We start from the raw sequence: 17,786 nt of genomic DNA on the forward strand, positions 1-17,786 counted from the left end.
GAACTTCCGGAAGAGGTGGGATGTCTGAATTATGAAAGGAAGTTGGCAATTAACATTAAAAAGGATACTAAGATTTTTATAAAATATATGAAGAGTAAAAGAGTGACATGGGTTGATATAGGTCTGATTGAAAATGATGCTGGAGAAATTATAATGGGTAACAAAGAGATGGTAGAGGAACTAAATGAGTATTTTGCATCAGTCTTCACAGTGGAAGACATTAGCAACATACTTGATAGCCAGAGGTCTCAGGGAACAGAATTAGATAGTCAAGATTACTAGAGAGAAAGTGCTTGGGAAGCTAAATGGACCAAGAATAAATAAGTCTCCCGGACCAGATGAGGCACACCCACGGGTTTTGAAGGTGGCGGCTTTGGAGACTGTGGAGGCATTGGAAATGATCTTCCAGGAATCAATAGACTCTAGCATGGTTCTGGAGGACTGGAAGGTCACAAATGTAGTTCCGCTGTTTAAGAAAGGAGGGAGGCAGCAAAAAGAAAATTACAGACCTATTAGTCTGACATCGGTAGTTGAACAGTTATTGGAGTCAATCCTCAAGGACGAGGTTACGAAATACCTCGAGGTGCATGACAAGATGGGCCCAAGCCAGCATAGTTTCATGAAGGGAAGATCCTGCCTCACCAACCTATTGGAATTTTTTGAGGTAATCTCAAATAAGATTGACAAGGGAGAGGCTGTGGATGTTGTGTATTTGGATTTTCAAAAGGCCTTCGATAAGGTGTCGCATAAGAGGCTGCTTAATAAGGTGAATGCCCATGGAATTACAGGAAAGATATTGGAACGGGTGAAGCATTGGCTGACAGGCAGAAAGCAAAGGGTGGGAATAAAGGGATCCTATTCTGATTGGTTGCCAGTTACTAGTGGTGTTCCGCAGGGGTCGGTGTTGGGGCCGCTTCTTTTTACAATGTATATCGATGATTTAGATTATGGATTAAATGGTTTTGTGGCTAAGTTTGCGGATGACACCAAGATAGGTGGAGGAGCAGGAAGTGTTGAAGAAACAGAAAGGTTGCAGACAGACTTGGTCAGTTTAGGAGAGTGGGCAAAGAAATGGCAGATGAGATACAATGTTGAGAAATGTACAGTTGTACATTTTGGAAGAAGAAATAATCAGGCAGATTATTATTTAGGTGAGGAGAAAATTCAAAAATCAGAAATGTGAAGTGTCTTGGGGGTCCTTGTGCAAGATACCCTAAAGGTTAACCACCAGGTTGGATCGGCAGTAAGGAAAGTGAATGCTATGTTGGCATTAATTTCAAGAGCAATAGTGTATAAGAGTAAGGAGGTGTTGATGAGGCTCAATGGGGCACTGGCGAGACCTCATTTGGAATACTGTGTGCAATTTTGGGCCCCCTATCTTGGAAGGGATGTTCTGATGTTGGAGAGAGTTCAGAGCAGATTTACGAGGATGATTCCTGGAATGCAGGGGCTAATATATGAGGAGCGTTTGTCGGTTCTTGGACTGTATTCATTAGAATATAGAATGAGAGGGGATCTCATGGAAACATTTCGAATGTTGAAAGGGTTGGACAGTAGATGTGGAAAGCTGTTTCCCTTGGTGGGTGAGTCCAGGACAAGAGGCCACACTGTTAGAATTAGAGGGTACCCATTTAAAACAGAGATGAGGAGAAATTTTTTTAGCCAGAAGGTCGTGGATTTATGGAATTCGTTGCTACATACAGCTGTGGAGACACAATCATTGAGGGTATTTAAGGAAGAGATTGATAGGTATCAAATTAGTCAGGGTATCAAGAGATATGGGGAAAAAGCCAGAAATTGGAATGGGATGGGAGAATAGTTTAGCTCGTGGTGGAATGGCGGAGCAGACTCGATGGGCCGAATGGCCTACTTCTGCTCCTTTGTCTTGTGATCCACAGTGGCATGCAAAAGTTTGGGCACCCCGGTCAAAATTTTTGTTACTGTGAATAGCTAAGCGAGTAAAAGATTACCTGATTTCCAAAAGGCATGAAGTTAAAGATTTTAAGCAAGATTACTTTTTTTATTTCCATCTTTTACAGTTTCAAAATAACAAAGGAAAAGGGCCCGAAGCAAAAGTTTGGGCACCCTGCATGGTCAGTACTTAGTAACACCCACTTGGGAAGTATCACAGCTTGTAAATGCTTTCTGTAGCCAGCTAAAAGTCTTCAATTCTTGTTTGGGGGATTTTCACCCATTCTTTCTTGCAAAAGGCTTCTAGTTCTGTGAGATTCTTGGGCTATCCCGCACGCACTGCTCTTTTGAGGTCTATCCACAGATCCTCAATGTTTAGGTCGGGGGACTGCGAGGGCCATGGCAAAACCTTCAGCTTGCACCTCTTGAGGTAGTCCATTGTGGATTTTGAAGTGTGCTTAGGATCATCATCTTGTTGTAGAAGCCATCCTCTTTACATTGCCAGCTTTTTTTTTTAAAAAAACAGGCGGTGTGATGTTTGCTTCCAGAATTTGCTGGTGTTTAATTGAATTCATTCTTCTCTCTCCCAGCGAAATGTTCCCCATGCCACTGGCTACAACAAGCCCAAAGCATGATCGATCCACCTCCATGCTTAAAAGTTGGAGAGGTGTTCTTTTCATGAAATTCTGCACCCTTTTTTTCCTCCAAACATACCTTTGCTCATTGCGGCCAAAAAGTTCTATTTTAACTTCATCAGTCCACAGGACTTGTTTCCAAAATGCATCAGGCTTGTTTAGATACGCAAATACGAGGAAATCTGCAGATGCTGGAATTTCAAGCAACACACATAAAAATTGCTGGTGAACGCAGCAGGCCAGGCAGCATCTATAGGAAGAGGTCCTGACAAAGGGTCTTGGCCTGAAACGTTAACTGTACTTCTTCCTATAGATGCTGCCTGGCCTGTTGTGCTCACCAGCAACTTTTATGTGAGAGGCTTGTTTAGATGTTCCTTTGCAAACTTCTGATGCTGAATTTTGTGGTGAGGAAGCAGGAAAGGTTTTCTTCTGATGACTCTTCCATGAAGGTCTTATTTGTGCATGTGTCGCTGCACAGTAGAACAGTGCACCACCACTCCAGAGTCTGCTAAATCTTCCTGAAGGTCTTTTGCAGTCAAACAGGGCTTTTGGTTTGCCTTTCTAGCAATCCTATAAGCAGTTCTCTTAAAAGTTTTCTTGGTCTTCCAGACCTCAACTTGACCTCCACCGTTCCTATTAACTGCCATTTCTTAATTACATTACAAACTGAGGAAACGGTTACCTGAAAACACTTTGCTATCTTCTTATAGCCTTCTCCTGCTTTGTGGGCATCATTTATTTTAATTTTCAGAGTGCTAGGCAGCTGCTTAGAGGAGCCCATGGCTGCTGATTGTTGGGACAAAGTTTGAGGAGTCAGGGTATTTATAAAGCTTTGAAATTTGCATCACCTGGCCTTTCCTAAAGATAACTAAACAAGCCATAGCCCTAACAAGCTAATTAAGGCCTGAGACCTTGGTGAAAGTTATCTGAGAGTTCAAATCTCTTGGGGTGCCAAACCTTTGCATGGTGCTCCTTTCCTTCTCCACCCCCCCCCCACTCTAAAATTGTACAAAACAAAAATAATACACTAATCTTGCTTAAAATATTGAAAAGAATGTTTCATCTTTAACTTTATGACTTTTGGAGATCAGTTCATCTTCTACTCACTTAACTATTCACAGTAACAGAAATTTTGACCAGGGGTGCCCAAACTTTTACTTGCCACTGTACCTATCTATTATTTATCCCACTGACATATAGCAGGTTCTTCAGTCCTGTGCAATTTGTCTGATTCTTTAATCCGTTAGTTGTCTACCTCTCTAGTTGGCCCATTTTACCTGCAGTCCATCAATGTAACTGATATAAAGGCATCTATTAGTCTTGCGAGACCATGGAGAGAGTCTTCACTCTCCAGGGCGCAGGCCTGGGCAAGGTTGTATGGAAGACTGGCAGTTGCCCGTGCTGCAAGTCTCCCCTCTCCAAGACACCAATGTTGTCCAAGGGAAGGGCAAGGGCCGATACAGCTAGGCACCAGTGTCGTCGCAGAGCACTGTGTGGTTAAGTGCCTTGCTCAAGGACAGAACACGCTGCCTCGGCTGGGGCTCGAACTCACGACCTTCAGGTCGCTAGATGAATGCCTTAACCACTTGGCCACATGCCCACACTAACTGATATGATAGGCAATTACTATCCTCTAACAATGTATACGATTACTTTTCACATCAGATTAGTGAGGACAGAAATGTTGCTCAATCCAGTTCTGCATATATCATGTAACACACATAAAAGTTGCTGGTGAACGCAGCAGGCCAGGCAGCATCTCTAGGAAGAGGTGCAGTCGACGTTTCAGGCAGAGACCCTTTGTCAGGACTAACTGAAGGAAGAGTGAGTAAGGGATTTGAAAGTTGGAGGGGGAGGGGGAGATCCAAAATGATAGGAGAAGACAGGAGGGGGAGGGATGGAGCCAAGAGCTGGACAGGTGATAGGCAAAAGGGATACGAGAGGATCATGGGACAGGAGGTCCGGGAAGAAAGACAAGGTGGGGGGGGACCCAGAGGATGGGCAAGGGGTATATTCAGAGGGAGAAAAAGGAGAGTGAGAGAAAGAATGTGTGTATAAAAATAAGTAACAGATGGGGTACGAGGGGGAGGTGGGGCATTAGTGGAAGTTAGAGAAGTCGATGTTCATGCCATCAGGTTGGAAGCTACCCAGACGGTATATAAGGTGTTGTTCCTCCAACCTGAGTGTGGCTTCATCTTTACAGTAGAGGAGGCTGTGGATAGACATGTCAGAATGGGAATGGGATGTGGAATTAAAATGTGTGGCCACTGGGAGATCCTGCTTTCTCTGGTCATTGGTGTCTGTTCTTGCTGTGCTTTTACAACTTGGTCAAAATATCAATCTTATACCATGCAACAACACTAAATAATTTAAAATCACTCTACTCCTCCCAAGCAAATACACTCTAGGTGTGGGGGGTCATTATGTTGAGGAACATTCAAACTCAGCTGCTCAGGCAAAATTGCCCTTTCATGGATGGGGTGATTTCCTGGACAGATACAAATGTAAACACTGCGTTTTAAAAAAAGCAATGCACAACCAGTGAGTGAAGGGTTTTGCTTATTTCAACCATGAGTAACATTTAACTATAGTAACAACTTTGAGATTATATTAAATCAATTCATGTGAAGTCTATTGCTGTTGACTCATTTTGCTTTAACATCCATTGCCACATGAATACACAATACAAATAGGAACATTGTCACCTGTTGCATGATCATAGCTACTATGAGAAATGCTTGCTATGCTTTCTTCAGTTAGACAGCTCAGTGGTGATACTCAGTTCTCTGCCAGTTTGGTTATAAATGAACAATTCCTGTACTCGATACACTGGTATTCTTTTTCATCTTAATAGTTTTATTTTTTTTTAAATAATTATATGTTATAATGTCTTAAGCCAATCTGTAGATTTGGTAAAACACCTAACCAGCAGCAATTTATCAGGTAAAAACAGAATTGAAACTTCGTTTATCATATTCGCGAGGTAAGATTCCAATCAATTGAAGCAGTTCTTACCTTCAAACTGCAGGAACCACAGACAGATCTAAGAGAAATAAAATACAAGGGATTGGACAGTAAGAATATGTGTGCAGTGCTAGAATATTAAATATTTAAACTAGTGTTCCATGACTACTAAAATCTTTGGATTTGTTTTTAATGTTTCTTTCAATAATTTTTTTTATTAAGTTTGCCTTTTTTATACAAAGTCAGTGTATTTTGTTCAAAATGCAGAAACATTAAGCTGAAAGATTTTGTTAAATTGTAGTAACATGATAAATATCTGCAAATTTTGGTATTGAATACATTTGTCAAAATTAAACTATCATTCAATCTACACTGATGTAAAAACATGAACAAATAGCTCTTATATAACATTTTTAATACAGAAGAACATCCGATGATATTAAATACACTTTAAATATTTTGTGTACTTTGCAATTTGGAGAATTAGCTAGTATTTATGTTTTTTATTATTTGTAGAATGCACAAAGGTTCTCTCTGAAATACACCAGGAAGGGAGTTTAAATCCATCTGTTTCCCACAGCTTTACTTTGGGGGAAAAAAACCACCAGTCTGGGACATCTTTTGTCACCAATGAATCAGCTGATTAACTGGAATACTGGTGGTCCCCTCTGATATTTTGATGAAAATGCTAATCAGGACCCTCACAGTAAGAGATTCCAGAGTAAAATAGTTATTGCCAGTCGGTTACCTTTTACAAAAGAGACATGTTGAAGGCCACGATAACATGGGGAACTTAGTTTTACAGCAGCAGCATACCTGCAGGGCAGGGCAAAGGCAGAACATCACAATCCCCAAAACCAAAATCACCATATACAGTACAATAGAATACTTTGCATGGATGGATGAGTTCATGAGGGCATATTTTCCTCTGTACATAAATGTTTTATCTGTTCTGGTGCACAAAGGTTAATGTTGCCTTTGGTTTGACATGGTAAGCAAAGTCACATGTCACTTTATTTGCTTGATGCTGTCAGTCGTGCTTTGAGAGTTAAACAAGCTGAGAACTCAAGCAAAACAGGAACATTGAAAATACAGGTCTCTAGTAACAATTCTAAATTAATAAAATTCCCACTATTTCCATTTCCTGTAACAGTTTATTAGTTCGGTTTCGATAACTGCAGGGAAGTTCTTTAACAAAATTACAGATCACAATGTGTGAAAGAGATTCTCAAGTTAATTTTTAGTTTCTGGATATTGGTCCAGTACATGTGATAGCGGAGTACATGCAGGACTTGGAGCCTCAGGATGTGCCTGAATGCTCCCAGCGTCACATGCTCAGGATGTGTGGGTACGCATGGGATTGAACGCTCTCTGATTTATACCCTCGGGATCTGTGGGGACGCTCCTGGATTCACACCCTCAGGGAGTGCTAGCTGGCTCCAGGATTGATGTGTACTGCTCACTGGCTACAGCAAAACTGAATTTGTAAAGCCGCACAGAGAGCCACCTGGCTTCTTCTAAAGCCTGCATAAAAACTGGTGATGAATGACTGCTTAGGGACATTGTTTTAGCAGAAAGTAGTAACAGATAATAGCCAGTAGGAACTGAATGATGATCATTGAGCAAACATGAAAGATACAAACCTTCCCCTTTTTCAGGCCATTGTAGAGATCTTTGTTTTGCAGAAACTTTTCCATTTCAGCTTTAACCAAGACTTTTCGAACATTAATTATTTCTTCCACAGTCAGTGCCAGACTTTCTACAGGGTGACTGAACTCCTCCTGTACAGAAACAGATTCCATTCTGAGTCTCCCTACCATAATCTGTCTGGATGTTACAAGTACAGAATGCACCAAGATTCCTAGAAAGAGTAACTCCCAGCATTGATTACATAGTTAAGAATAGAGGATTTGATAGCTACAGGGGAGGTGGTGCTCACATCGTGCACACATTTCCATGTGAACCCTTTGTCACAGGGTGGGGTTGCAATCCTAGAAAAACAAAGTCAAGATTGCAAAAATCAAGATTCCCTGTAATGTGAAGCTGCATTATCTGTGTTTCCACAAATTTGTACTGTTTTCACAAATTCATTCTCAGAATTTTATTCTGCATCTCAGAATTTTGGGTAGTGATTTGTGAATTCTGTAAGAGCGAGTTTTCATTCCCCAAACAGCTGTAACTTGGGGGAGGGTCGCCTGTATCTTATATGACTCAGCAACTCCTATGCTGTTTCTGATTTATTCAGGGGTTTAAATCAATTTTTCTTTTAAACAAAAAGGACAAAAATAATGGGCCAGATCTTGCATGACATCCTGCTGTCTGAAATTGTCAGCCATGGTCAATGATCACCTGCATTTACCTGGGCTGGATCCCGAGGTTCAATTTCACCAACTTCTGCACCCAAATCAGACAGAGTGGCCCCGACTGTGATCAAGCCTCAGGTGGTGCAGGTCTAAAATCCTGCCTCCAGAATGCCCATGATAAACTTAGACTAAAGTCAGCTTGGGATGGAGACTTGCCAGCTGTCGAACATTGCCGTGGATTCTAGTTCTTAAATGCCTTTGACATTGAGAGATGTTTAAAAATTAAAAATGGCAGAACTTTATTTCCCTTTGCCTGCACGTCTGCAGTCCTCTCATCCCCATTACATTGTTTCAGATCTGGACGGTGCAGAATCCGAGAGGTAAATCCCAAAAGCAATATTGGAGAACCCTTGCAAGTTTTCTGAATCCATCGGTTCCATTTGAAGATATGCACACAGGCAGTTCCCCATTGAAACCATTAACCACACGCAAAACAGGCGGGGAGAGGGCAAGGAAGCAAACAGGAGCAGAGACCCTAAAGATATCAGCAGTGATGGGAAAGGTTAGGATTAAACTACAAAGAACATATTTAGAGGAGGAAAGAAAATTCCTCCTTTAATATCAGAGGTGGAGATCAACTTCCTCTATGTCATCATTTCAGGGGATCTGTCCTGGGCCCAGGACACAAGTACAATGATGAAGAAAGTACAGCAGCACCTCTACTTCATTAGAAATTTGTGAAGAATTGCATGACATCTAAAACTTTGACAAACCTCTATATTCTGGAGAATATATTGACTGGCTGCATCACAGCCTGGCATGGAAACACCAATGCATTGAATGGAAAATCCTAGAAAAATTAGTGGATATGGCCCAGTCCATCACAGATAAAGTCCTCCCCACCATTGAGCACATCTACAAGGAGCATTGTTGCAGGAAAGCAGCATCCATCATCAGGGACCCACCCACCCACCTCCAGCACCCCCCCCCCACCCCCAGGACCTGCTTTCTTCTTGCTGCTACCGCCATCAGAAAGCTACAAGAGCCTCAGGATTCACACTACCAGGTTCAGAAACAATTATTACCCTTCAACCATCAAAGGGAATAACTTCACTCGCCCCATCACTGAAATGTTCTCACAACTTCTAGACTCACTTTCAAGTACTCTTATCTCATGTTCTCGATGTTTATTGCTTATTTGTTATTACTTTTTCTTTCGTTTTGTATTTGCACAGTTTGTCATCTTTTGCACACTGGTTGTCCATCCTGTTGGTGTGATCTGTGATTGATTCTCTTAGGGTTATTAGGTTTGAGTATGACTGCAAGAATATGAATAACAGGGTTGTATATGGTGACATAAATGTACTTTGATAATAAATTTACTTTGAAATTTGAAAACAGAAAATGCTGGAAGCACTCAGCAGTTGATGCAGTATCTATGGCAACATTTCAAGTCAATGACACTTACGAGTTCTGATTAAGGTCATTACCCCAAAACTATGCTTCGTTTTTATTTTCACAGAAGAGCAGATACTGACCTGAAAGGCTGCCACTCATTCTCTCTCAGGAAAGTGAATGCTTGGCTCCAACAGTGGAGTAGAAGCAGAGTGTTTCAATTTGTGGGGAATTAGCAACAGTACTGGGAAAGAGAGCTATTCCATTGGGACAAATGCACTTGAGCTATGTTGGAACCAGAGTGTGAGCAATTCAAAGCACTACAGGCAAAAAGGCTATGAAGTGAATAGCAGTAGTCGGGGAAGCGGGGCGTCAGTTGCAGAGATCAGATTTCTACATGGAGTTACAGGGAAGCTGAACAGGAATATGGTGGTGGCAAGGATAATCAGATAACACAAATCAAAAGACTGCATCAACAAATAAGCAGTACACACAAAATGCTGGAGGAACTCAGCAGGCCAGGCAGCATCTGGGAAAAAGAGTACAGTCAACGTCAGTGCTGCTGAAGGGTTTCAGCCTGAAATGTCAACTGCACTCTTTTCCTAGCTGCCTGGCTCGTTGAGTTCCTCCAGCACTTTGTGTGTGTTGCTCGGATTTCCAGCATCTGCAGATTTTCTCTTGCTTGTGATCAACAAAGAACCAGATAAGAAAAGTGGAAGACAAACAGCTCTGAGGTACAAGATACACAAGGCAACTAATTGGACACATTACCAGGGAAGTAGGTATAAATAGACATAATTTGACTGTCATTAAGGGACATGGCCACAGGGTGATCAAGGCTGTGTTTTGAGTATCCAAGAATATTCTATATTTAGAGGTCAGGAAAGTGGAAAAAGAGTTGGGATAGTTTTCTCAGAAAATGAAGTTTGTGCAATTCTAAGGATATTAGTTCATAAAATGATAGAATCAGTTTTGGTGGAACTGATATAACTGTGCATTGGTGGGAGTTGTCTGCAGGCTCCCAGTAATACTGGTAATGTAGGGGATGGCATCAACCAGTTAAAGATGCAGGCAGCAAATACCAAAAACAGCAACTGTAGATTGGCAAAAACAAAATAGCATTGATATTTCAAGAATTCCTAGCGTGTGAACATCAAGCATCCAAACAGAAAACAGGCCTTTTTTAAAAAATTGCATTTTGATTGTATATTGAGAAATGGTTAGTTAATAGTCTTTCATTGTAGAGTAAGGTAGGGTAACCATAACTTGACAGGATTCTTCATTAAGATAGAAAATAGTTAGTGTGAAACTGGTGTTCTAAATGTAAACAAAAGTATCTTGGAAATACAAGGAACGATTTGGCTATTATCATTTGGCTGCATTTATCAGAAAACATTACGGTGAATTGACAATAAGGAACAAATGCAAGAACTGCAATAGTTACACATTCCGGCCTGGTGTAAAAATACAAAAAAAATCTACGGCTAACAAAAGTAGTTAAATGCAATCAATCAACAGGAATTCTGCAGATGCTGGAAATTCAAGCAACACACATCAAAGTTGCTGGTGAATGCAGCAGGCCAGGTAGCATCTCTAGGAAGAGGTACAGTCGACGTTTCAGGCCGAGACCCTTCGTCAGGACTAACTGAAGGAAGAGTTAGTAAGAGATTTGAAAGTGGGAGGGGGAGGGGGAGATCCAAAATGATAGGAGAAGACAGGAGGGGGAGGGATGGAGCCAAGAGCTGGACAGGTGATTGGCAAAGGGGATATGAGAGGATCATGGGACAAGAGGCCCAGGGAGAAGACAAAAGGCGGGGGAACCCAGAGGATGGGCAAGGGGTATAGTCAGAGGGACAGAGGGAGAAAAAGAGTGACAGAAAGAATGTGTGTATAAAAATAAATAACGGATGGGGTACAAGGGGGAGGTGGGGCTTCCTCCCTTACCACCATTCAGGGCCCCAGACAGTCCTTCCAGGTGAGGCGACACTTCACCTGTGAGTCGGCTGGGGTGATATACTGCGTCCGGTGCTCCCGATGTGGCCTTCTATATATTGGCGAGACCGGACGCAGACTGGAAGACTGCTTTGCTGAACACCTACGCTCTGTCCGCCAGAGAAAGCAGGATCTCCCAGTGGCCACACATTTTAATTCCACATCCCATTCTGACATGTCTATCCACGGCCTCCTTTACTGTAAAGATGAAGCCACACTCAAGTTGGAGGAACAAAACCTTATATTCCGTCTGGGTAGCCTCCAACCTGATGGCATGAACATTGACTTCTCTAACTTCCGCTAATGCCCCACCTTCCCCTCGTACCCCATCGGTTATTTATTTTTATACACACATTCTTTCTCTCACTCTCCTTTTTCTCCTTCTGTCCCTCTGACTATACCCCTTGCCCATCCTCTGGGTTCTCCCCCCCCCGACCATCTTTCTCCCTGGGCCTCCTGTCCCATGATCCTCTCATATCCCCTTTGCCAATCACCTGTCCAGCTCTTGGCTCCATCCCTCCCCCTCCTGTCTTCTCCTATCATTTTGGATCTCCCCCTCCCCCTCCCACTTTCAAATCTCTTACTAACTCTTCCTTCAGTTAGTCCTGACGAAGGGTCTCGGCCTGAAACGTTGACTGCACCTCTTCCTAGAGATGCTGCCTGGCCTGCTGCATTCACCAGCAACTTTGATGTGTGTTAAATGCAATCAATGACTTGAATGACAGAATCCAATATCATGCTTTGAACTTTGTCAATGACACCAAACTGGATGGGTTTGCACATTGTGAGGAGGACACAGACTGGGCAAATACATAAAACCATGGCAGATACAGTAAACATGTAGACTTATTCCGTTTGGCAGGAAAATCAAAGGCAGTGTGTTATTGAAATGATGCAAGACTGGGAAATGTTGATGTGCAAAGAAACATGGGTGTTCTGATACACATGTTACTGAAAGCACACAGGCAGATGCAGCAAGTAGTTAGGTGACAAATGGTACATTTTCCTTCATGACAAGGAGATCCCAGTACAGAAGGATGTCCTAATACAGCTATTCAGTGGCTTGGCAAGTCCACTTATGGAGTTCCAATCTCCTTCTCCAAGAAGGCATGTACTTGCCATAAAGTGTGGTGAGTGTTACCAGCTATTCCTGCGATGACAGAGTTACTGTTTGAGAAGAAGACAAGATGACCAAGTTTAGGACTCAAAGAATGATGAATAGAAATCAAAACTACTGAAATTCTGACAGGGCTGGACAAAATGGGGTGTGGGAAACTACATCCCATAAAATGGGATCTGTGAAATTACTGAAACTCTTACTGGTGGACAAAACAGATGTGGGGAACATATTTCACATGGGTGGGGTTTGAGAACTCAGGATCTCAACCTTTGAATTTGGGACTCAAGAGTGATAGGGATGAAACATCTTTACTCAAAGGTTAGTGAACCTATGGAATCCATTACCAAAGGGCCATGTCACTGAATATCTTATGGACGGACAGATGAATGCAAAGAAATGGCACAGAGGAGAGGAGCAGAATATGATGTTGAGATGGATGATGTGCAATGATCATACCAGATGGCAGAGCAGGGTTAAGGGGATGAATGGCCTACCCTGCTCCTCCCATTTTTCATGTTCCATTAATAACCAATAAGTATAGGAAAACCTATATGAATGTATTCCCCCCCCTCCAAGAGATTTGCTTATTTCATGGAGTTTTTGAAAATAAACATTTTACACTATTTAAGTATGAAACTTAAAAGCTTATATACAAGTTTCAACAGGCACTTACCATCAACGAGCATTTGGAAAAATTTGAACGGTTCTCAGAAATACTCCTTGAAGTACGCAGGATCCCTCCCCCTGCAGAAGAAGAACGAGTTCTATGAGCCTCCATAGACCATACCTCCTCGTTATGATCTGCTGAAAGTATAAACAAACACATGTTTGGAATTCAATCCTTTAGAAAGGAAGAACAAAGCCAGTTTGCGCACATAGTAGTTCCCTGAAATCCACTGATCCCTTTCACACATCATCACATCCTCATAAGCAATTCCAGAGTCAGAGTAACTCACCCTACAAGAGCAATATCCAAGTCTAAACAATTTCATTCTATACCCACAGATATAGCAGGATTTACTTGGGCAACAATTAAACATGGAGACCCTGGTTAAATTTATCTTTCATGATCCAGGGGAATTAATGTTTTGGATAAGGAATGAGAAAGCTGAACATGCTCGAACTGCCAGGCTCAGCCACTTTTAACTAATGAAAGAGAATCTACTCAATACATAGTATTTATATCAATGGTCATAACATCTTCTGATTACATGAACAATTTGGTTGTCACAGAGGATTTTAGGACAGCTCAGTTGTCATACAACAGTGGATACAAACACAAACAGAAAATCTACTTTCTGGCCATGCAACTTTGTCTTTGAAAAAGGATTTAAAATTATAATTCGCTCATCTTTCACTAGCTGTTCCATTATTCTGATTGTAAGTGATAAACCCACAAATCTAATTTTCTACATTATAATTGTGATATTTCAAAAGTGTCTTAGATAGAATCGAAGTACAAAAACAAGCTATCAGCCCGCTGTTTCCATGCCAACCATCAAGTACCTATCCATATTATGAGCACTTGGCATATAACCTTCAATGCCATAGCACAGCTCCAATACCATCTTCAACTTTGCCGATGACATTATTGTTGGACGAGTCACAAGTGGTATTGATTCAACTTACCAGAGTGAGGATAGATTCTCGATATCACAACATCAATCTATCGCTCACTGTCAGCAAAACTAAAGAGCTAATTGTTGAATCCAGGAAGGGAAGCGGGGGAGGGGAGCAAACGTGCTGGGCTACATTGATGGATCAGTGGAGGAGTCAGCAGCTTTAAATTTTTGGGCATTAGCATATCAGATGACTTGGGTCCTGGGCCTAGCAAACACAAGGCAGGCATGCCAGTATCTTTTACTTTCTTAGGAGGTTCAGCATGACACCACACTAACAAACCTCTACAGATGTTGAAGGTATCCTGACTGGTTTCATTATGGTCTGGTACGGCAAACCAAATACATGGGAATGCAAGCAGCTTCAGAGAGTAGTGGCCTCAGCCCAATACATCACAAGCACATCTACAGCTGCACCATAACCTCTCTGCTTTTCTCCGCTCTGACCAAGGAAGGCAAGCATTCCATACGTTTGCTTAACTGGTTGTAAAATATTTTTGATGGTCATGAGGCTGTTGCAAATTTTAAATCTTTCTTACATAAATGTACTGAGTAACTACAAAATAAAGCAATCGTTGAAAATAAAAATGACATAAATTCCCACTATCTGGGACATGCCCTGTTCTCGTTACTGAGGTACAGGAGCCTGACGACCCACACTCAATGATTCAGAAGCAGCTTCTCTGTAAGATTTCTGAACAGTCCCCACAAACCCACTTAATTTGTAATTTATAGTAATTTTATGTCTTTGCACTGTACTTATGCCACAAAACAACAAATCTCACGTCATATGAAAAAGTGATAATAAACCCGATTCTGATCGGATGCTCACTGCATCAAAGTTTCAAATGGCAGAATGTCTACAGGGAAAGGGAAAACTGATAGAAGGACCAACTGACGCACTAGTCACTCCAAATAACAATCTTCTTTTCTGTTACAAGGCACGAAATTTACAAATATGGGATCCTAATTGTTGAAATCAAAATCAGAAAGTTGAAGTTAAAGAACTGCTCAATGACATTGTGAACCTTTGGTCAGGAACCAAGTTTTTAAACAAGTATTACAAGTTTATCTATGTAAAAACAAAAGTATAGAATCACTTCACCTTCTCACAGGCAATTTGTTTTTAATGAAAACAATTGTCTTTAACCAGTTCCATTTTACTGTCAGCAAGTACTGATGTACTAAGATTTATTCAGTCTAGTCCATACATATTGTCTAATGATTATACAGCCTTAAGAGGAAAATGGAAAGAGATATTCCATTAACTCACCTTTATGCTCAGACACAGCTCTGGTTAAGGATTCAGTCCCTGAATGTAACCTTGTGTGGGAATCCTCTGTTGAGAGAGATTCTGAGTCCGAATGAGACAGGGCAAATTCAGCCTGCAGCTGGATGAGATCACGTTCTGAGAATGAGCGATCACGTTTCAGAGGAACTGGGGAGCCGGCAACCCTTTGCATTTCTCCACTTGGTGAATCTTCTTCCTTTTAAAATAACACAACAATTGCATCTGAATATGTGTATCACTCACTTCTACACAAGACGTGGAGATCATTACCCTCACACAACAAAGGAAACACAAAAATATCAGATAAACATCATCATCATGTGCCAAATCTTAGTGGATTTATACAAGTTGTCTGACACTGGCCATTTCTGCTCTCAAGTATTCCTGAAAAATTCAATGGACCCTCACTTTCTCACCATCATGGCAGTGCAAAACCAAAGTTGTAGAATTCAGTGCAGCATCTCTAGGAAGAAGTACAGTCGACATTTCAGGCCGAGACCCTTCGTCCTGACGAAGGGTCTCGGCCTGAAACATCGACTGTACCTCTTCCTAGAGATGCTGCCTGACCTGCTGCGTTCACCAGCAACTTTGATGTGTGTTGCTTGAATTTCAAGCATCTGCAGAATTCCTCGTGTTTGTAGAATTCAGTATTCAGTTTTTCCAATTACAATGAAGCTCAATGCAATCCTGAGGTCATCTTTCACTTGGGCAGGTTGCAGACTTCTGGACTCAACACTGAATCCTACAATTTCAGGTAACTTGCCATCTCAGGGTATAACAGTTGTTTTCCACCCCCCCCCCACCCCTTTCTGGGAGAAGAGGATATCCTCAACCTGACCTGCTGGACTTGCGCTCCTGCTTTGCATTTTCAAATTCCTCCTGTGTTTTCTCTCTACTTGCTCTCATTCAGTCACTGACTAAATAATCTTATTTACAATTTATCCCCTAGTCACCCAATTGCATTAAATCAAAGACATTCCTCCCCATCCTGCACCTTATGAGCTACTTTTGTCTCCTTCCAGTTGATGAAAGGTCTTCAACTTGAAATATCAACTCTGTTTCTCTTTCCACAGATGTGGTCTGTCCCATTAAGAAATTCAAGCATTCTCTGTTTTAATTTTATTTTTCCATCATCCTCAGATTTTTTTGGCTTCCAAACATTTAACACTGTCCTCCTGAACTAGGTTCAGATGCTCACTGATCAATAAAGTAGCAATTCCTAAAATAGGCTGATTTCCAACCAGTGTGCAAAGAAATAAAACAGAACTAATGTTGCTGAGAAAGCATGCTGTAAAAGTTTTACATTACAATCTTCATTAAAAATTAATCAACATTTGTTCTTGGCAGATGCATCTTAAACTAGCAAGTGAACAATGAAAAATGTTAACAAGTGAAAGGGAGACATTTAATGATGGTACACCTTAGTGGATGTGTTATTCATTATATAGAGACATTCACAACTAATCTAGAAAACAGGAAATCTAATCCTACTAAAACAGGTTAAGAACAAGAGCCAGTTTAAAAATTATAAGATACAGTACTATGTAATAGCACTGAAGTAATTTTATGTATTGTTCCGTACTGCTGCCGCAAAACAAGTGTCATGACGTGTGAGGGATAATAAACCTGATTCTGACATGGGTCTCTTGTGAATTGAGTGGGAAGGGGGCAGGAAGAGGGGAATCATGGTTGGGAAAGGGGGAGGGAGCAGGAAGCACCAGAGACATTCTGTAATGATCAATAAACCAATTGTTTCGAATCAAATTATGTCCCAGAGCTGGGCGTGACTGCACCCATGCCACCACACCCACCCCTGGCAACTCCTTCTCAGCCACCCGTCCCACCACCCTCCTGTGGTGTTCCACACTCACCTTTCCCAACGTCCTTTGCTCCCGCCAGATTAGCAAACTCGCTCTCCACTCCACGTTGACAAATACAGTACTATGCAGAAGTGTTAGGCACCCTAGCTATATATATGTGCCTAAGAGTTTTGCACAGCATTGTGAATCAGCAAAACCCAAAGTGAGAAGGAAAATCTTCTTTGTTTCTGGGATTGCACAGTAACTCAACAGTTAACAAATGTGAATTTTGTCTATTCAATAAATGCACAAATGTGCTGATTTTGCCCATTTTGGGCATGCATGTTGATAGCAAGATAGACTTAGCCCTTCTCAAATGGTTGCAAATATCAGTTTCTACTCAGTAAATGAGGTTACATCCCTACCTCTGAAATGCACATTTCATCCATTTCAGCCAGTGTTGGTGCTTTAAGTAGAACCTTGGGTCTAGGTCTCTGCGCACTTCCCATTGCCTCAGGAACTGAGAGGTCCATGCACGAAGTTGACTTCAGCTCATCGGTGCAGGCATGTACCAGACATGGCAATGATCCAAATATCATCTCTGCAGAAAGCAATGAACTTCTAACTACAACGTAAACAATGACATTGGATTGTGTGAGGCAGGAGAAGGATTTCAAAAGGAGTGGTGGCAGTCGGGACATTCTACGCACCACAGTTCCTAAAGAGACGTTAGATTATGTGTAGCGGGAGAGGGAGT

At 41.6% G+C, this 17,786-nt stretch overlaps 1 protein-coding gene across 2 annotated transcripts in view; it reads right to left on the reverse strand.

The window, feature by feature from the left end:
- spire2 (spire-type actin nucleation factor 2) overlaps nt 1–17,786 on the reverse strand; it is an 87,647-nt gene that overhangs the window by 8,413 nt on the left and 61,448 nt on the right. The window contains exons 8-13 of one of the 2 annotated variants that reach the window (XM_072279175.1): nt 17,455–17,630; nt 15,213–15,426; nt 12,994–13,124; nt 7,154–7,291; nt 6,259–6,326; nt 5,562–5,589 (exon numbers count right to left, since the gene is read on the reverse strand). In XM_072279175.1, the coding sequence (XP_072135276.1) occupies nt 5,562–5,589; nt 6,259–6,326; nt 7,154–7,291; nt 12,994–13,124; nt 15,213–15,426; nt 17,455–17,630 (755 nt within the window). The remainder of the gene's footprint in view (nt 1–5,561; nt 5,590–6,258; nt 6,327–7,153; nt 7,292–12,993; nt 13,125–15,212; nt 15,427–17,454; nt 17,631–17,786) is intronic. The other variant, XM_072279176.1, reaches the window with a different exon arrangement.

The sequence above is a fragment of the Mobula birostris genome, chromosome 15 (genome assembly GCF_030028105.1).
Source record: "Mobula birostris isolate sMobBir1 chromosome 15, sMobBir1.hap1, whole genome shotgun sequence".
Lineage (NCBI taxonomy): Eukaryota > Metazoa > Chordata > Chondrichthyes > Myliobatiformes > Myliobatidae > Mobula > Mobula birostris.